This window comes from Phyllopteryx taeniolatus, chromosome 7, assembly GCF_024500385.1.
Source record: "Phyllopteryx taeniolatus isolate TA_2022b chromosome 7, UOR_Ptae_1.2, whole genome shotgun sequence".
Lineage (NCBI taxonomy): Eukaryota > Metazoa > Chordata > Actinopteri > Syngnathiformes > Syngnathidae > Phyllopteryx > Phyllopteryx taeniolatus.
The window spans coordinates 17,579,837-17,603,230 of record NC_084508.1 but is presented as its reverse complement, the minus strand read 5'-3'; the positions used below and the strand labels follow the sequence as shown (position 1 = coordinate 17,603,230).

At 39.8% G+C, this 23,394-nt stretch overlaps 2 protein-coding genes across 6 annotated transcripts; both read right to left on the bottom strand.

Moving 5' to 3' along the window:
- Positions 1-337: 337 nt before the first annotated feature.
- Positions 338-12,713, bottom strand: si:ch73-40i7.2 (FYN-binding protein 1). The gene is made up of 17 exons (XM_061780651.1): positions 12,045-12,713; positions 11,164-11,307; positions 8,564-9,146; positions 7,616-7,718; positions 7,381-7,436; positions 6,003-6,040; positions 5,736-5,767; positions 5,221-5,302; positions 4,944-5,106; positions 3,939-4,074; positions 3,774-3,790; positions 2,942-3,008; positions 2,529-2,571; positions 2,224-2,389; positions 1,839-1,872; positions 1,094-1,131; positions 338-1,009 (listed from the first exon to the last, which is right to left on the bottom strand). The coding sequence occupies exons 2-17, from the start codon at positions 11,164-11,166 to the stop codon at positions 984-986; spliced, it is 1,587 nt and encodes a 528-aa protein (XP_061636635.1). The 5' UTR covers positions 11,167-11,307; positions 12,045-12,713; the 3' UTR covers positions 338-983.
- Positions 12,714-12,837: 124 nt separating this feature from the next.
- On the bottom strand, positions 12,838-21,723 carry LOC133481389 (disabled homolog 1-like). 5 transcript variants are annotated; one of them, XR_009789543.1, is made up of 8 exons: positions 21,411-21,723; positions 19,322-19,428; positions 16,418-16,516; positions 15,441-15,572; positions 14,898-14,984; positions 13,871-14,597; positions 13,692-13,758; positions 13,424-13,497 (listed from the first exon to the last, which is right to left on the bottom strand). XR_009789543.1 is itself a non-coding variant. In XM_061780660.1 (7 exons), exons 1-7 carry the CDS (start codon positions 21,574-21,576, stop codon positions 13,133-13,135), a joined length of 1,023 nt encoding a protein of 340 aa, XP_061636644.1. In that variant the 5' UTR covers positions 21,577-21,723; the 3' UTR covers positions 12,838-13,132. The 5 variants fall into 5 exon arrangements, 2 of the variants coding, with proteins under 2 accessions (XP_061636644.1, XP_061636645.1); XR_009789544.1 differs by having other exon boundaries at positions 13,428-13,497; positions 14,482-14,597; XM_061780660.1 differs by lacking the exon at positions 13,871-14,597 and having other exon boundaries at positions 12,838-13,497.
- Positions 21,724-23,394: the final 1,671 nt, after the last annotated feature.

Sequence of the window (23,394 nt, the reverse complement as noted above, 5' to 3'; positions counted from 1 at the left end):
CTAGTTTATTGCTCAGTTGACAGGTTTAGATTATTTTATCATTCTTAAATATATATTTGTATATTATTTCATGTATATATTTCTAATTATTCTTGTTTTAAAATGGTTCATCATTATTACTATTTGTATTTATTGTGTATGTTTCTCGTCAACGTCAGTTGGGGAAGTCGCCGTCATCTTTTGTTAACAATGGTGTCATATGTGCATCATAAACAAACGAAAATAGCGAGCAACTCTTTTTCAGCACACTTCATTTGACTAATGGCTTAAATACTAATGAAGACAACATATCAGACAAACATTTACTTAAATAAGAGGATTTATTCGAACTGACCTCAGAGGTTAAGCTAAACAAAGGCTCCAAGAATAGTGTCCATTCTATACAATAACTTCACTTCAATGTACACCTCTCCTCATTTGATCGTCTATATGAAAGCTTGATGCTCTTTTGTTTGTAGCCATAAAAACTCTGTAACAAGCAGTTTTTGGTTCTCAGGTTTATTTAGCTTTACTATACTGTAGTCTATTTCTATTCATGTGTCTCTACGCAGGCGTGTCAAACTCATTTTTGTCTCGGGCCGCATTGTAGTTATGATTTCCCTCAGAGGGCCATTAGAACAGTGAAACCATATAAATGTTTAATCACCAAATCATATTATTACCATCACACAACAAATTGAGGGATAACATGTTTTAAAATCAGAAGACAAGGATAATAGATGGTTCAAGTATTGTTGAAGTTACAGTTGAAGAAGGGTTTGGTCACAGAAAAACATTATTGTTTATTATTATGACAATTTGGAATTTGGGTACAGATTTGAGCAAAAATCACGGAAGTTGACGAGCATGATTTGCTTTCGCGGGCCACATAAAATGATGTGGCGGGCCACATCTGGCCCCCGGGCCTTGAGTTTGACTTCTACGCTCTGCAGTATCTGTATTGATGTATTTATTTATTTGTGTGTAGTTCGACATGGAAATAATCAGTGTGCAGTGTCGTCATGTGGATCTGAAAGAGAAAAGGAGAAACGTGCTAAGAAAATGGATTTCTATGGTCAATCATTGCTGTCATTTAAGTACACATATAACTCACCACTGGTGTAATCAACATCGTCATAAACGTCCCCTTCCCTGCGAATGAGGAGGGAAAGTTGTAATGATATTTATTGTCATGGCAGTTTCAATTTTATTAGTGTTTTATTTTGTTCCCATACAATCCCTTGACGACTTCAACATCAAGAACATGTTTTCCATTTTTTCATGTTATGACATTCATATACTGTGGAATCTCGGGTTACGAATTAAAATTGTCCCGTTCTCAAACCGAGGTAAGGTTTCCCATTGAAGTCAATGAAAATGCAGTTAATCCATTCCAGCCACAGAACGGCACTATAGTTACTTATTTTGATCGATGTGTGGTTAAAAATAAATTCTGTGCATATAGAAATAGGTGAAAACACAATTTAAGATGATGAAATAGCAGTGGGTTCGCTAGTAAATCACTGTGCGGTGTCTTAGCCTTTTCTGGAGCAGTAATGTTTACATTCACCGTGGTTACTGCTAGCCCTAAATGGCCAGCACCTTCCACAATGCAGCCCAGCTTTTATGTTGCATTTTAGGCACAAAAAAAAAAAAAAGATCTTTGAAGCACGGAACCAATGATATTTATGGAGCGTGAGAAAAAGAACAAATTTCTGAGCCTTCCGTGGCCATTCCAAGACTGTTCGTGAACCGAATGTTTCTTTAAAAACATTGTTCTAAACCGAATTGTTCGTAAACCGGGTTGTTCGTAAACTGAAGTTCCACTGTATGGAAGTTAGAAAGTAAGAATAACTCACAGTGGAATAAGAAGCTTTCTGGATACGTAACCATCTGTAAGAAATAACACAGGAAGAACATTACAACATCCTATTTTTGAGCAAATGTTGACATTGTACAAAAAATACATAAATATGAACTAGGGGTGAGAATATGCGTAAATATTGTATTGAATGCATGCACAAATACTGTATGTAAATGTCAAAATCTTTTTGCTACTTGACCAAACAAGCTGTCTGGTAACTTTTCAATTATCCTCACGGTGGTAATCTACAGTGTTTGTATTGTTCCAATGAAAACGGGCTTTCTCAATGATCTTTACACAAACTTGAGTTGTGTAAAGTTGCATTTCATACAAACACCTCCAGTCATAATAACAATCGCAAAAGTGATGTGTTCACTGACATTTTCCCGATGTGCGGTTGTGGCACAGCACTTTCTTGCTGTTGGTGAGCTGGATGACATCCAGAACGTCCCCCAGAGACACATTGAGGTCCTTCCCTCCTGGCTTCTTCATAACAGCGTTAGGATCCATCGTCACGGTGTGCAACACCGTTAGTGGACCCTCGTACTGACACGTTTAGCACAGGTAACATCGAGAATCATTTGTCTATTTGTTAAGAACTCTTTCACAGCACATTCTGGCATAATGTGGATAATTTCCCAACAATAAAACTATGAGTAATGAAAAAGTGTAAGAAAATATTTACCTTGAATTTTTTCCTTAGCTCCTTTTCCACATTGGCATCAATGCTGAAAAAAAAACCAAAACATTTTTTTGCTCGTTTTCTGTCATCTGATTCGAAGTTACAGCTTTATCAATGCCAGCCCTAAATCAGATTTTTAATGTGAGTGACTTCCTGTTTGTGGAGGCAAATGACCCAGTCGATTGCCCCCAACCAATCAGACGGAAAAATGCTGACGGTGACAGTTTGAGCATGGAACTAATTCATGCATTCATGTATATTTCCAAAGATAAATTTGGTTTTGATTATACGAAGAAATTTGAGGCCAACCAGATTGTGTTCGACTTTGGAGGTTCCACTGAAATGCAAAACATAAAGGTGAAACGTAATATGAACTACCGCTACCCTCTACATTTACAAATAAATAAATAGTGCACCTTATTTCAGATCGTGGTGGTGGTGGCGGAAAATCCTCAGCTGATAGATGAAAGTCATCATAGTAATCTGCAAACACAAATAAAATGGTTGTTTTGCTTGTCTATGCATACTGTGTATAGACTTGTCTTCCAATTCTGTGAATTTTGTTTTGTGAAGTACTTCCAATAGTCATTACTTCAAGAATATTCCACACATTTGTTGAATTATGCTGCGCAGGTTAGTTTTCATATCACTGTTGAAATATTTAATATTAATGTGAATTGATTGTAATTAATAATAATAATAATAATAATAACTATTATTATTACTGAAGAGAATAAATGTTGTAGAAAATGTATACACGTGACTATTAAACTGATCTGTATGATTGTGGATTTAAAAAATTTGCATGTGTGTGTGTGTTTGTGTACGTGTGTGTATGTACACTAAAGAGCAGTCAGTGCCCACCCAAGCCTTATGATTTATGATTATTATTTATTTATTTATGATTTGTAAAAAAAAATTAAAAAAAAGGGGCTTCAAGAAAGTAGTGTTTTGTTTGTGCGTGCTTTTACTACTAAAAAAAAAACCCCACAAGCACTGCGACACCTCCTTTTCACTTCTACCAATACAATTTTTACACATCTATAAAGGATATAGGATTTTGATATCTATGTCACCCCTTTAAGTTCTTTAACAATGCGTTAAACAAAAATCCTTGACACTGTTTGGGGGGGCCATAAGCAGCCGTTTAGTTTGCTTAGGCTTCAGGCTGGCTCTGAGAGTCGTTTTATCAGGATTCACAGTAACTCCTTTACAGTACTTGTATAGTGTTTGCACTTTGTCACTTACTTTGACTGTGACTCAAACTGCAAATATGAAGAAACAAACATGTTACTTAAAAGGGCCAGAAAGAGTAGTACAGTACAATTTATCAGGTGCACGTGAAAGTTTGCATCGTCTGAGCATTTTTAAGGTTAAGAGCGCCAATGCTGCAGGATAAAGATGACACTGCACCTGTCCATATGTAACTGCTGTGGTGGGTCCGGAGGAGGGGGAGGTAAAGGTGAGGCCTCTGTTCTTCTGGATTGGAACAATTTACGCTTCACTGCCTCATAGTCAACATCCACACATTTGTTACTGATGTAACCATCTGTAGACAAGAAAACAGAGACAGTATATTGGGTTGGGCATCGAGAATCATGAACCGATTGGAACCGGGACTAATCTTCCCGTTTTCCCGGAAAAAAAGTAAAAATTACGGTTCCCAGTTTCGATGTCTACAGTCTGGCGACCCCGAAGAAGAAGGTGGCAAAAACCAAGAAAGAAGAACGCGCACAAATACGTGCTTGTGCCCAATGGTGGCGGTGAACAAAAGTGTGTCTTAACTTTGTTAAAATGAAAGACCAGTCACCTCAGTGCAACACTTGGAATACGATTGTACTGTGGAAAAGAGGCTTTCACAATGTGTGGAAGTCTGACGTACTCCCTCCCGCCTCGACCCTCAGCCTACGCCGCGCTGAAATTCAGTGAAGTCAATTGGGTGAGTGTAAAACAATAAAATATGTCTATGCTAACATTGAGGCAGCTAACAAGGTAAACGGTGGGTTGCACTTTTGCACTGATGGTTTTTAGCGTTCATTTTAGTCTTCAAACCACACACAAGTTAGTTACGCACAAATTGCCTTGCGTGTGTGTTTCTGGGCGTGAGTGTGTTCATTGTGTTTATGTTTTTTATTGCTCTCCCGGTGTTTAAAAAATGGCTCACAGAAAGTAAACATACTGTAAAAACCAACAAAACGTCAATAAAATTGTAAATAAATCACTATAAATTACCAAAAAAATCTGTGGTATAGTGGGACACAAACACTGTTGTCAATATTGAACAACATTCATTTTGTGATATACATGAACTATTGCCACGCCAAGCTAGTCACTAAAAGAAATTCTGGAAAGACCCATAAGAATCGGCCCCTCAGTTCATATACCCAAAAGACATCAAGTGCCAAGGTTGAAGCTCACACTTTCCGTCCAGGGAGCGAGCCAGCCACTTTCCCTCTGGGTTATTCCTCACTCGGAGGATCTCCACCATCTCGCCTTGGTGCACTCTGAGGTCCAGTTTGCCTCCACCGTACCAGTCGTGACGAGCTCTGGTGGTGTGGAGAATTTCTTCCTCAGCTTGCAGCTAAAGAGCAAGAGAAGACATGGAAGCTGATGTCTGGGGTCAATGTTTGTGTTTCAAGATGGACAGATCTTACATAACAGGCGCAACAAAGGATGGGTATCGTTGGAATCGTACCTGGAATTTTCTCCTGAACTCATTTTCTCTTTTCTGTTCCTGCACCACCTTTCCAGCATCCCAGTTCACCCGCACTTGATCTCTGTATCGTTTAGTATTTGTGGAAACAGTACAACCAAAAGAACCTCAGTGTTAGAATCATTGCTATTTGTTGTTGGGCTAACACTCTCACAGCAATAACAAAAGCCTAGTTACACGTTTACGTTGCCCGTTGCACATTCAACAACTGAACACATTTCATAACACGACACTTAAACGTTGATTATCCTATTGTGGGAAATTATTACACAAAAAAATGCGAACAACTCTTGTAATGTTAGCCCTGATGCTAACACAAACTGATATGTGTTCTGGCTATTCCACCAATATTGCAGATTACTAAGGTAGGTGGTCTGTGTTGCCATGGCAACTGAAACACAAAGGTTCTTCTGACAAGCCAGTATGCCATCAAAAATATTTCCTTCCATTTTTAGCTGTTTTTGGTTTACTGGTAAACCTTTAAAGTGTAAACTTACTCATCAATATGCTCGTACACATCACTTTCATCCTGCAAAACAGATTGGGTGCATTTTCAAGTCAATAATAAGCACTTTCTAACATATTATGTATGCCTAAGAATGCATTATTGCAAAGATTTGTGAAAGTTTTTTTTATATATATATTTAGGCAGATTTGCCCCAAATATTTACTTTTTTTTTTAAATTCATAACATTTTACCTCACAGGTTATACTGTCTTTATTTCACATTTGTAATAGTTTCAATCACATGGTTTTGCCCTTACCCTATCTTTCCACTGTGGGGTGCTGTTCCTCCTGGATGCTGAGAAACAGACAAAGGAATAAATACATACAAATATGGTCAACTGTGCTCATCAGTCATAATAAATTAAGTAAAGGGCTGAACTATTAGAACCCAAAGCAGGTAAATTGGCAATCATACTGGATCTTTGGAAGTGTCTTTAACTTAGTATTTTATGGCTGCAACACTTTCCAAAAAAGCTGGTAAAGGTGGTAAAAAAGACTGAGAAAGTTGAGGAATGCTCATCAAACACCTGTTTGGAACATCCCACAGGTGAACAGGCTAATTGGGAACAGGTGGGTTCCATGATTGGGTATTAAAGGAGCTTCCCTGAATTGCTCAGTCATTCACAAGCAAAGATGGGGTGAGGTTCACCTCTTTGTGAACAAGTGTGTGAAAACATAGTCGAACAGTTTAAGGACAATGGTCCTCAACGTAGAATTGCAAGGAATTTAGGGATTTCATCATCTACGTTCCATGATATCATCAAAAGGTTCAGAGAATCTGGAGAAATCACTGCATGTAAGCGGAAGGCCGAAAAGCAATATTGAATGCCCGTGACCTTCAATCCCTCAAGCGGCACTGCATCAAAAACCGACATCAATGTGTAAAGGATATCACCATATGGGCTCAGGTAAACTTCAGAAAACCAATATCAGTAAATACAGTTCGGTGCTACATCCGTAAGTGCAACTTGAAACTCTACTATGCAAAGCAAAAGCCATTTAACACCCAGAACGCCGCTGGCTTCTCTGGGCCCGAGCTAATCTAAGATGGACTGATGCTAAGTGGAAAAGTGTTCTGTGGTCCGACGAGTCCACATTTCAAATTGTTCTTGGAAATTGTGGACGTCATGTCCTACGGGCCACAGAGGAAAAGAACCATCCGGACTGTTATGGACGCAAAGTTCAAAAGCCAGCATCTGTGATGGTATGGGGCTGTATTATTGCCAATGGCATGGGTATCTTACACATCTGTGAAGGCACCATTAATGCTGAAATGTACATACAGGTTTTGGATAAACATATGCTGCCATCCAAGCAACGTCTTTTTCATGGACAAGAAAATGCCAAACCACATAGGCTTCGTAGTAAAAAGAGTGCGGGTACTAGACTGGCCAGCCTGCAGTCCATACCTGTCTCCCATTGGAAATGTGTGGCACATTATGAAGCGTAAAATACGACAACGGAGACCCCGGACTGTTGAACAGCTGAAGCTGTACATCAAGCAACAATGGGAAAGAATTCCACCTACAAAGCTTCAACAATAATATATAATAATATAGATAATAATTTAACACAACGTCCCAACTTCATTGTTATTGGGGTTGTACATAAGATTTTGATTGCACTTATTTTTACCTTTGTCCTCCAAGCTTGCAATGTCATCATAAGTGTCATGGTTGATGTCAATGTCCCTGCAATGAACAACACAATATCTTGAGTGTAAATTTAATTGCAAGACAATTGTTTTGTTTTGTTTTTATTTTGCTGTTGTTTTTATATACAAATGACGATTTTCGTAAGAAATTCTGGACTTAAATTTTGAACAAGTCAGTCTGACTCAGACTTGATCTAGATACTAACAAATACTCACGCAAAAGTAACCTGGTTCTGCTGCCTGCTGGATTTGATGAATTGTGAAGGAGGATTTGATGGACTGGTCACTCCAGGTAAAGATATTTGTCTTGCTTCTGAGCCTGAGTTACCGGAGGAGGTGACAATTTTAGAAAATGAGCAGCAATGCCTGTGTACAATTTGGACTCTTCAATAAACCTAATATGCATGTTTTTGGAATGTGTGAGCAAATAGGAGTACCCAGAGAAAAACCCACATAAGCACAACGACAACATGCAAATTACACACAAGAAGGCCACAGCTGAGATTTGAACCCAGAACTTCAGAACTATGAGGCAGACACTCCTTCCGCATCAATTAATTATAGCTTCATGTGTCATTATTTTTATGCCCAATTTCTTTTAACTAAATGTGAAGCATGAAGTTAACAACCTTCCGGAAGCGTCCTCACTCCCTTCATTTTTAGAATTTATTTTCTATTTTTAAACGCTCTAATTGAGTTACATATCATCAGAACGCAAGTAATTACGTTTGAATTTGATATAGTTTTGCTACGTAGCGCTAAACTTCTTTTTTACACTTGTCAGTTAAGAATGTTAAAATTGTACTCAAAATAGTGGCTGTGCAATGAATAAAGGGTTCATTATGTCAACATTTGACTCTGGAACAGATTAATTCACATTCTATCATTTCCTATAAGAAAAATTGTACATACTAAAACAACTTTCTCCCCAAATGGGGTTTTGAGTGTCCTTTGCCCGATTGGGGGTTTAGATTAAGGGATGTTGTCAGTCTTTGTCAACTGTGGGCCTGTGAAGCCCTTTGAGACTCTTTTGTGATTAAGAGCTACACAAATAAACTTGACTTGACCCATGTACAGATATGATCAAATGTTTATAAAAATATGAGGGGTGTACTCACTTTTGTGAGATACTCTATGTTCTCCAGCAACCAGATACAGACTCACCCTCTCTTGTCCTCCAAGCAGGAAGTGGCCTAGCTCGCTGGGTGACTCTCAGGAATTGCTCCAGGTCAATGTTGTGTGGTCGCCTGGGTTTCAAGGGAAGGGGCCCCTCAGGGGGAAGTGGCTTCCTCAGTGGGATGACATTGCTTGTGCTCCTCAATCGCAGTGGGAGAGTAGTTAAGGTTGGAGCTGCAGGCAGGGTTTTGGTACCTGCAGCCCCCGTCAGCATCATTTTTTCGAGCATCTCACCCGTCTGCTTGATCTTATTAACACCTGAACACTGGGGGGATGTTCTGACTTCTGTATTTGGAGGCGAATGAGGGGGAAAAAATGGCCTAGAGGGATTGGAGGGCGCCATTGCTTCTTCTCTTTGGAACTTCACCACATCTGGACCAGCCATATGTGGAAGCACTGTCGCTGAAACTTTAGGCAGGGAATTGTTCTTGTCTGCTGATGATGCTATCGCTCTCATGAAAGCAGGCTGTGGAGATTTTGAAGAATTGCTATCCGGGCTGCTGGTGTGCAACGCGCTGGCGCTGCTGCTGCTGAACCTGGCCCTCAGAGCCTTGACGTCAATGCTCTCTTCCTGACAGCAACAAGAAAATACATGTTTGTTTCTCAAGCAGAACGTTAGTAGTTGTATGCAAGCCCACATAGTGCACAGCAGTCAGCAAAGTGCAGCACACATTTGAAAAATCACGAATACCACAAGAGAAAAAGCATCAAACGTGTCAGATACTGATACTGATACTGATACTGGTTTGTGCAAAACCCTTTCGGGTCACCCCACTCATTCTCAATAGAATTTAGGTCAGGGCCTTTCTTTCTTTCTTCTGGTGAAGGCCTTCTTTTGTTGATTTAGACAACGTCAACGTCATTTCCTTTTCAGTTTCAGATTTCTAGCAGACATTTGGAGATTTGGGATTAAAACTGACTGGTATTTGGAAGTGTTCATGAATTCCTCCATCTTGACCAAAGTCCAGTTCCAGCTGATGAAAAGCAAGCCAATTGCATACTGCCACAAACATGCTTCACTGTGGGCTTGGTGTTGTTATTTCTACATTTTATTTTCTGCCATCTTTTTTAAATAACATCAATTCAAACAATCCATTCAAAAGAATGGGGGGGGGGGGGGGGGGAAATGTGTGATGACAGGATGACAACCACAATGATTATTGTTGTTTCCATAATTCAAAAAGTATATTCTTGGCAAAAATAGAACGGCATAGCCACAGTGACACATGGCAAAGGTTCACTGTGGGTATGATGTCAAGGTGGAAGAAATTCAAAACACTTCAATGGTCCAATACCAAGCTCAAGAATGGCATCGACGAGATGAAAAATATATATTTTTTTGTAATGGCCAAGCCATAGCCTAGACATAAATCGAATTGAACATCTGAAGAGAGATGTGCCCACGAGAAGGCTTTTAGCTTTCATTAGATTCATATTGTCAACTTTAGTACTCAGAAAGATTTAACACAGTACGTCAAAGCAAAAAGGGCTTCAAGAAAGTAGTGTTTTGTTTGTGCGTGCTTTTACTACTAATTTATTGTCCCTTTCGTGCCCCCCCTCCCCAGATTATTTGTTTTTAAATTGAATTGTACAGGTTGTAAGTGACAATTGAGGCGAATGATGTTCATTTTTTTTCACATGAAAAGACTATTGTAGTTTTGACAAGGGTGTGTTCACTTTTCATACCCACTTTTCAGACACATGACCCAATTCAAAACCAGACCCAAGTGTTTTAAATGAGACTGCTATCAACAAAACTGCAGACTTGTATCACCTTTATTGAGGATGATTACTAATAAAGAGAGAGTTGACAACACCCCAACGATATACCATTTAAATAATGGCCCAATATAAGGAATCTTTTGAGTGAACATCTAAATGTAACCTTTGAAGAGCCAGGCGGCGTATGAAGGAAGTGTACACAACCGCACTCTTCTTTAACTCAGCCAGCATCCTGCGCTGGTTGCTATAGAAATGTTGGTGTGTGCTGGAACTGCTGCACCAAAAAGCTGCAAGACTCGCTGCTAGCCATCTTGCGTGCATAGAACAAAGGGAACACATACAAACTTTGCTTTCGATCTGCACTGACATGCAGTTTTGAGAGTTTGATTGCACGCACTAACTGGACAATTCATTAGGAACATCTCCCGTATATGATGAAATGAAGCTGTGGATCAAACGTCTTTTTTTTTTTTTTTTTTTTTTCAGTGCTAAGCTTAATTCTCATGTCTGTTCGGCGCGTGTGTGTGTGTGTGTTGCTTTACTTGGTAATGACCTTTTTTCTAAATATACATAGAGTAAATAAATAAATGGTTAAGACATTATCAGTGAAGCAAACCTTGATTGACTTTTAAAATAGGTTTTTTAAAATAAAAGTACAATCCTGGACACAGCGCATATTTAAAATACTAATAATGATACAATACTTAAGAGACAAATCAATGAATGTAAATTTAAAGCCGGGGTTGTGGTTTTTCCAGTCAACCAAGCCCCACTCACTCCAGCTCATTCAGTCCTTGCTTAATCTTGCAAAACAACTTTGTTGTATTGAAAGACAAGACAAGAAGAACATTGTGAAGTACTCTTACCATAATTCTGTTCGGTGATGCCGGAAGTGTCAGAGCAGTTTGGAGGCAAAGCGCTCCATGTTGCGCAGCGATGGCGTTACCAGGTTAATGTGACCTGTGTCAGTGCGCTTGTTGAAAACCAGGAAGTGACAAACACAAAACCACCTGGAGCGCCATAACACAGATACAAAAATGAAAACCTTTTCATCATATATGTGTATGTGTGTATATATATATATATATATATATATATATCCATCCATCCATTTTCTCAGCCGCTTGTCCTCACAAGGGTCGCGGGAGTGCTGGCGCATATATATATATATATATATATATATATATATATATATATATATACATACATACAGTTATATAGTTCTTACTAAGTCATCATAGTAATATTTTTGCTGGCTAAATGTTTTATTTAGAGTAATGTATTATTTATGTTTGAATGCGCTGCCCATAAAAAAAAGAAAAAAACATTATTATTGTTGTTAACAATTATTATTTTATTATTTAAAATAAGGTGGAACAGTGGATGCGTAGTTAGCACATTCTCTTGACAGTTCTGAGGTTGGGGGTTTGAATGCTTTGTGGGGTTTGCATATTCTCCCTGTGCTTACATGGGTTTTCTCTAGGTAGTCAAGGCTTCTTCCACATTCCACAAACATGCCTGTTAGCTTTATGGAATACTCTAAATTGTCCCTAAATTGTGTGAGTGTGAGTTGTATGTCTCTACAGTATGTGGCTGGTGAGCAATCCAGATTGTGCCACACCTCTTCCCCAAAGACAGTTGTGACCCTAATGAGAATGAGCTTTCTAGAAAATGGATGGATGTTTAAAATCATCGTTCATGATGACTGAACACAGAAAATGTGGGTGAGGTGCTCATTCCACTGTACCTGTTAAACTTGTCAATGCCCCTTATTTACAGAAAGAAAGGCAAGTGTAATATATGTTACTAAAGACGTTTAAGATCTGTCACGTTTTGGGTTTGGTCGAAGGCGAGGAACGCCAGGCAAGAACATGGAGGACCCAAGTGCAGGGAAGCAGGGAGGCAAGGCAGGAGTGCGGGAGTCTCAAAAGAAAAAAAAATGTAATCTTCAAAAAACAGCCAACAAGGAATGTGGATAAAGCAAAACTAAACAAAGTCCCACAACCCAAACCAAAGTAACAAAGAAACACTTAAATACCTAAAACTGGAAACAAACTATCACTGGTGAGGTGGACGTAGAACAGATAGGGACAATGACACCTGACAATGACATAACGCAAAGACAACGACAACGACAAGAACTGAAAGAAACCAGGGAACTAAATACAAACAGATTGACGAGACAACGAGGAACACATGGACAAGACACGAGTGGCCGGAGAGACCTGATTGGTCGACACAAGGTAGATGAGGACAGGTGGACACAACAACCTAATGAGCACACGACAAACATGGAACACAGGAAAACATGGAACAAAACTAAACACAACCCAAACCAAAACACAGACCATAACAAGATCAGGTGTATTCTGCTATCTGATATCAATCTATTCATGTTTTTGTTTGCTGAATATACAAAACGTCATGAAAGAAAGCAAACCATAATTTAGAAAGCCTTTAAGTTTTTGTAAATGTTAAATAATCCATAAATTGCTGACATATAACTGTTTAGAAAAGAAGTAATATAGTATTTACCTGAGGATGCTGCTTTTCCCCTTCTTTTTAATGCATACAGTATTTTGCATTTAATACAGAACAGTGATTAATCATTTTGAATCCTGAGCCTAAACTACATATTTACAATTTCAGTATACATGTAAAGAAAATATACTTTCAACCAGACAGCAGTGTTAACCCAGGCATAAACGCTGCAGAGGGCCTGAAGGAAGTATAAATCGTATTGAACTTCATGATGATTTTAGGTAGCAGAATTTTTTTTAAGTCGGATCAAGTCGGATTGTACAGGAAAAACGTAGTGTCAAATGAGGTGATCTGTTAGCAGAGTGATTCATGGGCGTTTCCTGCGTTGCAGAAGTCAGAAGATGATATATTCATTTGAAAGAGGTGTAGTGAAGGAGGGCTGCTAGTGTCCACATTGAGCTGCGAGTCTTGAACACAAATCTTGTTGACCGCAGCAGGTGCTGTAATGCCTGCTGATTCCCACGATGACACGTTTACAGGCGCGCTGGACCAGAGTGTCTCAAGTGGACTTGTCCCCCGGTCCCCCAAAAGGCCTGGTTGCTGGCCGCAAGACATGTTGCTGGGAGAATACGGGGGTGTGGTGTATCGAGCGCCCTCTATCGGCTGTGTGGGGAAGATGGGGAGGAGCTGAGAGTTGGACAATATTTGCTGCTGAGGTTCTGAAAGATAAGAGAATTTTCCAATGTGATCATTTTGCAATTAATGCTCCAGTGTTAACTACTTCCTGAAACACACTTAAATGATCTTTTTTCAGCATTTGCATGAAATGGACAGTTTTTATTTTTGTGAATGGTAATACAGACTGGAATGTAGCCATCATGTAAATAGTGGTAATTTATAGTAATGGTGTTACCTGGAAGAGGTGAGGTGGGCAGGAATGGTTCAGACAAATGGATGGAGCGTTTCATCGTCTCAGAACCCTGAAGAAACAGAATGAGGGTGTTTGTTTTATTTATTAATTGAAGCTAAAACCTATCTCATCATATTCTTTAAGTGAAGCAAGCCAAAATAAAGACATCCATCCGTCCATACATTGTCTTCCACTTATCCGAGGTCAGGTCGCGGGGGCAGTAGGTTCAGCAGGGAAGCCCAGACTTCCCTCTCCACAGCCACTTCCTCCAGCTCTTCCGAGGGGATCCCGAGGCGTTCCCAGGCAAGCCGAGCGACGTCGTCTCTCCAGCGTGTCCTGGGTCGTCCCTGGGATCTCCTCCCGGTGGGATGTGCCTGGAACACCTCATCAGGGAGGCGTCCGGGAGGCATCCTAAACAGATGCCCGAGCCACCTCATTTGGCTCCTCTCGATGTGGAGGAGCAGCAGCTCTACTCTGAGATCCTCCCGGATGACCGAGCTTCTCACCCTATCTCTAAGGGAGAGATACTCCTTTCGGTCGCTTGTATCCGGGATCTCGTTTTTTCGGTCACGCCCCACAGCTCGTGACCATAGGTGAGGGTAAAAACGTAAATCGACCGGTAAATTGAGAGCTTCGCCTTTCGGCTTAGCTCCTTCTTCACCACAACGGACCAATACAAAGTCAGCATCACTGCAGACGCTGCACCGTTCCATTCTTCCCTCACTCGTGAACAAGACCCCAAGATATCTGAAACTCCTCCACTTCATCCCCGACCTGGAGAGTCCAAACTGACCATGGTCTCAGATTTGGAGGTGCTGATTCTCATCCCGGCCACTTCACACTCGGCTGCGAACTGCTCCAGTGAGAGTTGGAGATCACGGCTTGATGAAGCCAACAGAACCACATCATCTGCAAAAAGCAAAGATGCAATACAGAGGCCACCAATCCAGACACCCTCTACGCCTCGGCTGCACCTAGAAATTCGGTGACAAAGGGCAGCCTTGGCGGAGTCCGACCCTCACTGGAAACAAGTCCGATTTACTGCCGGCAATGCGGACCAAACTGTGTAGCAGACTTTTTAGCAACCACAAACTAGCTTATATGATGTTGATAGCTAAAAATATATGTTACCATTACTTGAAATACATTTTATCTAAAGTGTTGCTTTGAGATGGCCAGAAAAAACCCCATCAAAAGTTCTTTTCTGACCCGTGCCAATGTTTCTGCGGAACACTGTGGAAAGTCTTGATCCACTTTCTCAAACATCTCTTTAATAGTGTCCAGGACAGGCTTTGCCTAGAAAAAAACATAACAAAACTTGAATCTGAGTAGCGTACATTAGTCACACACAATATTTTAAAGTGCCTAAAAAATTGAATATTATGACAAAAGACTTCCTTCCACCAAACAAACAATAAAATTACGCAAAAGAGTGAAAAATGTCAAGGATTAAAAATGAAGGGAATATGTGAAAAATCCGCTGTCATCAGACGGGAGGTCTTTTTGTCTTATTTAAATATAACAATTACTTGTAATCAAATGATTGGTTCTCCATCCTTCTACCTGAAACATTATATTCATACCATCACTCAGTGGGAACTGAACCCACGCAGGTATGAACTTTAATCTTTCTTTAACTGCTTATAATGTTTCTCCTTGCTGCCATCATCGGTTACATAAACATTATAGAGGACTTCCACCAATAATTCAAATACCAGTATTGTAAATATTTTGTGTGGCTTTGTGGGTTACCAGATGGGCCATCTTGACATAGATGAGGCTGTAGGTGTCTGCTTGTTGGTAGATGTAGGCCAAAGCTGTTACGTCCTGCTTGTCATTGACGAAGGAACTGATCCTACTTCTCTCGTGCTCGTGTTGAAGAGCCTGAAGGACAAAAGCAGGCCGATTTCAGCTTGGGGCTTTGTTACATGTATTTGAAACAGACTATATAGTATTTCCAGCAACATGAACATCTCTATTGTATAAGTTCTATGAACATGTGCAAACCTCAAAATGATCAATTCCGTTCCAACACACTGCATATTTTTGTTAGTTATTTATTTATTTATTTTTCATTTCATTGAGTATAATTCGGCTGCACGGTGAATGACTGGTTAGCACATCTGCCTCACAGTTCTGAGGACCGGGGTTCAAACCGGCCCCGCCTGTGTTGAGTTTGGGTGTTCTCCCCGTACCTGCGTGGGTTTTCTCCAGGCACTCGGGTTTCCTCCCACAACCCAAAATCATGCATGGTAGCTTGATTGAAGACTCTAAATTGCCCCTAGGTGTGAATGTGAGTGCGAATGGTTGTTTGTTATTATGTGCCCTGCGATTGGCTGGCGACCAGTACAGGGTGTACCTCGCCTCTCGCCGAAGATAGCTGGGATAGGCTCCAGCACGCCCGCGACCCTAGTGAGGATAAGCGGTACAGAAAATGGATGCATGGATGAGTATAATTCACATAGAAATTATTGAAATTATTATTATTTTTTCTATATAAATGCGCAAATTTTAATGCTTACGAATGCTCAGCTTTTTATAGGTTTTTTTTTTTTCCCATTGCAAATAAAATGTTTTACTCTTCAGGCTATTCCAAATGACTCGTTGGAATTGTACAGCCCAGAAAGAGGGAAACTGGCCTTAGTGTGGTAATCCAAGCTGGTGTATGCTGGATAAACACAATGGTTGAGTTGGACAAAGTCAATACAAAAGTTTTTCATGTGACTCACCCCAGTTTGCTCGTCCAGAATCTGCAAGCCTCTGGATGAGACTTTGAGCCAAACGCTCTGCTTGTGCTTGCCCCGTTTCCTTGCAGCTTTCGCCATTCGCTGCAAAGCAATGGTGACTTTCAACATCCACACTTTACACCAGTGGTACGACTAGTGTCCAAACCTTTGATTCCACAAACCGCGTACAGAAAAATAAAAGTGAGCGGGGCCACTTTGGCATTCTTCACCTTTTATTCATTTACAATAACACGCTAAAACCATTTGCTCACTGTAGGTAAGTATATGCTCAGAATCATATTTTGTAATTATTAAAAAAGCAAAAAAAAGCAGGTGATAAATTAAAAAGTCAAGGATTATTCAGGATTTTGGGTTGTCCAGCGGCCCTGTATCCCACTAGAACCAAACTGACCTTGACACGGAGCAGAAAGTGGAACAAATGATCTCAACTCACAATCGATTTGCTGCTGTAACTGAATTATCTTTATTCGTCAGGGTGTTATTAGTAAAAAAAAATTCTTTGCATTTTGTGCAAATCTAAAAAAGCGCAATTTAAAACCAATGTAGTAGTAGTAGTAGTAGACACAACTAAAGAGGCAAACAACACAAGCCATGGCAATTTTTATTTTTAGAAGATGGTGTGAGCTGCCAAAAACTGGCCGGCCAGCCGAAAATGGCCCCTGGGCCGTAGTTTGAGCACCACTGTTTAATGTCATTGCCATTCCCACAGTAGTTCTCGCAGGCAGCTAAAGGATAATATGTCCTACCAATATGTCTGAGTGAGTTATATAATCAGTCACCCTATGTAAAAAATATTTTTGCCATGTTCGCAGCATGGTGGACTATTGGTTACCAAATTATGGGCGTCCACTTCATATTTGTTTAAAAAATCTACACAAATTGCAAATTTTATTCACTTTTGATAACGTTGAGATATTGCAAGTAGTTGAAGAAACTCGTTGACTATTGAATTCAAAACCAGTTATCCATCAATTTGTTGGATATATGCAATAATGTTGAGACGTTAATTCATTTATATGGTTTCCCAGTCATAACGGTACTATGAGGGGCATCATAATTACAATGTGGCCCTCGACATATATAAATGTCATATATGTGTGCAGCGATTGTCGAAAGACAAATCCAGGGTGTAGCCTGCTTCTCACCCAAAAGTAAACTGGGATAGGCCTTGACTCATTATTATATTGTAGAAAAATGAATACATGGAAATACTGGCCACAGTATGGTAGTAGTCATACCCTAAAATGCACAATGTGAACCAAAATATGGACATTGGAACTTGTTTTGGGCAGCATGGTAGAGGTCTGTTTCCAGCAGCACACACATTTTGACTCACACTTAGACAAAGAAAAGGTCTCACAGAAAAATGAGGGTGTGTGAGGGTTTCTGTTTTAGTACAAGGGTTTTCCATCAATAAGGGAACTATTTTTTATGCGTGTGAGAGGATTTTTGGTGTGTGAGTGTGTGAGTGAGTGAATCTTTTGGGGTGTTTATGTGAGAGGTAAATGTTATTTTTGGCCTTAATGGAACCTCATAAGGTTGTGCTACTCATCGGAGGAATGCTTGTTCCTTCACAATGGTGCTACCGAACACATATTTACTACTTAGAAACTTAGTGTCAAATTCAAGGCCCGGGGGGCAGGACACATATAAACAAACAACCATTTGCACTCACATTCACACCTACGGACAATTTAGAGTCTTCAATTACTCTACAGTGCTTGTTTTTGGGATGTGGGAGGAAACCAGAGTGCCTGGAGAAAAGCCACCCAGGCACGGGGAGAACATGCAAACTCCACACAGGCGAGGCTGGAGTTGAACCCGGATCCTCAGTACACTTCACTCACTTCAGTGACTTTTAATTTCAAATCAAATGTGTTGTTTTATATATATAATGATCAATTTCAGGAGAAATTGTGTACATGTAATAATAGGATGAGGTGACTATACGTTTAGCAGTATATGGTTTTCACAGTCATACAGCCCTCTGAGGGAAACCAAAACTACGATGTGGCTTACGACCAAAATGAGTTTGACAACCATGCAAGTATAAAGTCGTGTCTCGTGACAGTTTCATGTAAAAATGTTTGAAATCAACCAATCAAATCTTGATTTTATATACTGTAGCCTGTTGAATTCATGCATGATTAACTAAATAATAAAAATGTTAGTTAATATTAGGTAGCTGATCTTTGCTCACACAGGCAGCCATGAACTTGTTGTAATATTATGTCGAATGCTAAAGTACAAGCTGCTGAAGTGAAGTTGCACAAAGGCTTTTAATGCATTTTTTTCAATTAATGCATTATGTTTTTGATACAAGAAAAGCTCATTTGAAACTGAAATTTATTTATATTTGTGCTTGTATTTCCCTCACTGAAAAAGTTTCTAGACAAGAAAACACACTTTGTTGCTATGCACAATGTGAATTTAAGAAATAAAAACCATTGACTATATAAAAAAAGGTAACCAATCGGTCAGTCGTAATTAAGTGAAAGTTATTTTCTTTTTTACATTCATACGGTAATTGCTCTTTAACCAAGCAAAAAGATCTCTCTGAATTTTGAGATTTGAATTTTCAGTCGTATACTCAAATACTAAAATATTCCCGCGCTGCAGCCCTACATTCAACTCAGTTGTTTAATAAAACCCTTGCTTCAGGTCCCTGTGGGATTAACCTGCAAAAAAATTGCTCCTCAAAATTACAAAGTTGCTTCTCAAATGAAGTCATTGATTAGCAAAACTGACCCTAAAAGTAAAAGAAAAAAGAAGATTCGAGCCTTGTGGCGGAGATATACTGTCATCTACGAAACATATATTAAATTACCATGGCTTTAAAAATGTGGTTGAGTTGTGATTCCAGTGAGGTCAACTTATTTTCGATACCTTTAGTCTGATCATGGCGTCCTTGCACATCTTCTCGCCACTGGCGTTGGGTACCGTTTCCACACCAATCAGCTTGGCCTTGAAACGCAAACCACCTCCAAGAAAACCTGAGGTAGCATCAAGCAAATTATGGTTTCTTTGTCTTATTAAATTGTCTTACAATCCATCCATTTCCATCGCGCTTGTCCTGTTCAGGGGCGCGGGAAATTGCAGCTTATCCCAGCTGACTGGGTGAAAAACATACACACTGGACTGGTTGCCAGTTAATCACAGGGCACATTTGTCCTTACTCCAGGCACAATCCAGTCTACCCCACCTCTCGCCTAAAGTCAGCTGGAATAGGCTTCAGTTACCCGAGACTTTAATTAGGAAATGTATGGATGTATTACAACAAATGCAGGTTTCGGGTCAGGTTTTGTGGATTTGGCTGTAAAGATGTCGACAAACAGCGCAGGCATGTTGGTTTTAAGAGTAGGTTGACTCTTAAAAAGAATTGCAGATATGACTGGGGAAGTTTTTGTTTTTTTTACTGTAAAACTAAGGAACTGAGTTGTGCAAAAAGCAAAAATGGACAATTAGTGTTTAGCTTGATAACGATATTCCTGACATTTGTTGTCTTAAATTGAATCATACAACACTCAAAACACTGCCCTGTGATTGGCTGGCGACCAGTTCAGGGTGTACCCCGTGACCTAGTGAGTTGTAAGCAGTACAGGAAATGGATGGATGGATGGATGGATGGAACACTCATAATATACTGTTTTGACCATTGTTAATCTGCTTGATGATGTCTTTGTTGGTTTGTCTGTTAAACTATACAAACAATTTCCATTTATGATGTGGCTGAGTGAGAGCCCGTTCCATATTTGTGATCATCCAACATCTGGATAGAACAACGTATTTTTTTTCTTTTTGTTGTTTAGGTATTGATGATGGTATTCCAGAATGTAAATGGTGGGGTACTATCCGTCTAACCGAACATTTCACGTCATTGTCCACGACCCACAAAGTTGCCAGGTACATAACACAACAAATTACAAACAAATACAAAATGGTTTGCAATGATTTTTGTTAGAGAAATGAATTTCCATTTTCCCTTCTCCAGAATAAAAAAAAAATGGTACGGCTCACCTCTGTGAACCAGGAAGTACTGTAGCCTGTACGGATAGACAAACGAAACCATATAGTGTTTTGTTTTTTTTTAACCTTGGCAGAGGTGTGGAGATTTACGTACTTCTTATCTCATTAAATTCGACTTTGCGCACTCTTCCTTTTTTGACTTTGCTTAGATTTCTCTTGGTGCTTTCTCTTTTAGTTCGTATGACGTACAAAAGCTTAGACACAGTATCATATTCCTGCAAGCTTTTACAATGCTCACTAACGAAAGGATGACCTCTGCAGGGGTACGAGCACACAAAAACAAGTGTGTCCTTTTAAAATCACCGCTGCTCATAAACGCAAGGTGTGAGCTTGCGTGAAAAGGGAACATCACAACAGAATAAACAGCAACAGAGGCTCCATTAAATGGTGTCAGTGCTCCCCTCACGTGACTTAAGTTCAGTCAAGCAGTTCCGGCTAACTCCATCCCAAAGCTTCCTAAATTCCAGTAAGGCTTTTCTGTAGAACGTCAGCAGTCCAACAACTGGAGCAGCGGGACACCCAGAACACAAATACTGTCTCAGATCTGACAAACACACCGTGAAAGGAGTTGAATTCTGCTCACCAGCCACAATCTTACATACTTGCACAGTCAAATAAGGTCCAATACATTACAAGACCTTTATCAAAAATTCCCCATGCAAAATTTTCATTAGAACCGTCAGAGAGGTATTCATTCAAAATTCAATGATAAACATTTATTGTTGTTGTCGTACTGAGAGTTGTTTCGAATAGTTTGCCTGCCTGGTACCCAAATGAGGTCAACAAAATATTAGTTGAGGGGCAGCATACTGTATATAGAAAATCATCACACATTTTTGGTAACTTCCAGGCAGCTGGAACATTATGACATTGATCGCGAATTATCATCAACTCTGCTTGTGTTGCTGGTTACAGTGTGACGTCATCGTCCACAGCAGCCACGGCGTACCTCTTGCGTTGGACGGCAGCCATGTCTCCACGTCGGTTTGTTGTAACACAGGACATCCCCCAACAAAATGCTGCGGCTCCATCATCACAAGTCCTATTGGGAAATCCTCAGCCAGTAGACGCTGGAGAAAAACTAAGTGAAATCGAATTGAAATTAGTCCTTCCATCCATATTAATAGAGGAAAAAAAACATCCCAATTTTAGATTTTTTAATTGGGAAGCCTGAAAACCAAATCACAAGTGAAATCAAGGTTTGTTTGTCTGACGCGCTCGAAGCATATTTCCCTGGTTCTTGTCTCGCCTTAAGGCTGAAATGGCTGAGGGTCAAAGGTTGCCCGAGACTCATTAGTCATACATTAACATCTGCTGGGAAGCTCACATTCATGAGACCTTTTGAAGAGGATCGCCAGATTATGGTCCGGTCATGTATTTTTCTAAGGGATGTTCTTTGGCTGGGAAAGGAACCAGAGCCAATGCAGAAAAGATTTTTCTTTTTTTTGTGTGTGTATCATAGGTGCACTTTTGTATTGCCGGAAATAGCTGCTCACCATGGGGTTTTTTGTCTAAGCCCTGTTTGCGCCAGAAATTCAAAGAAGTATTATGGCCACACAGAGAATAATTTAACGAGTGAATGTCAAAATTCCTACAATGACCTAACCACAAAACAAAGGAACAGAACAGTCTGACAAGTAGAACAGGAAGGAAGTTAAATATATGTTAAAACACTCCCGTTTAGTGTTTGTGAAACTTGCACAAATGTTACTTGACAAGATCTTCTGTAATCATTATCTTAATGGCTATGTTTGTAACATTTTAACTTTATTTTTGGGAAGTTCCAAACGTACTCTTAAAGTGTCATTATTTATCTTTTTCAATGCGCCTCTAAGGAACGTTTGCGTGTTTGCTTCTTAATTTCCACTACAGTTGCAAAGTGTACTTTAATTTAAAGGCAAAGCAGTAAACACAAATGATCAGCAGGAAACATGTTTTAACTGACAAAGACAAGGTGAGAAGCTCATGAAGCCTCTCACGATACTTGCCGACTTTACAGAACCAGGTTTGATGGTTATGAGTCATTTTAGGATAAGAGAAAGTGCAAGCTCTGCTTTTATACAAGTAGTTGGGTTTGAAGTGTGAACTCAAACAACCAAGTTTTTTTTAAGATATATATATATTTGCTAGAGGTTCGGTAAAGTTGGCAAATACAAAGTTGCAAAGTAGGCAACACTGACAAGCCGCTCACATCAGACGCATGTCCCGGTTTCTGCCCCAGGTGATCATGGTAACAGAAGCCGTGCTTTCGCATTTGCATGAGACAGAAGAGGCCCTTAAAACCGAGTGATTTCAACCAGAGTGTGACAAGTGGGTATTAAGTGTCCAACAAGTCTTTTTGGCAGAGGAATGTCAGAGACTTTTATTAAGACACTTGGGAATGCTTTTAAATTGTGGGGGGGGGGGGGGGAAGCATATGTTTCCTTTAATGTTGTATGCTATCAGTACTGATTATCGACCTCTTGAGTGGAAACATCTGGTCCTCTTTAAGAAGTCCTTCACTTTCACGTGTTGAAATCTGTTGAATAAATGTTTATGAGGCAGACTATAGTATTTGTATGAGCCAAGAGGTTTTCCTGCACATATTCTCAGCTATTTTGTCTAAAATTCCCAGAAACAGAAAGGGCTTTGTATCAGATGATCCCCAAATCTTCTCTAAATAAGAAGGATTATTCCTTAATTGAATTCCAAGCAGTGGCTATTTAGGCCACACTGACAGGAAGGCAGACGGAAAATGACGCATGACAAAAAGGAAATTGTGCCGACTGTCGTCATCACACTGTAAAGTAGTAAATATCAGTCGGATAAATACTATTGGAAACATAAAAAAAACTATTGGTGAACGCGAACATTCATATTTTGAAGATGGATGTAAAGAAAGTTACATGTTTTCAACATCAAAACTGGAATAGCACTTAACAAAAGTCAATTCG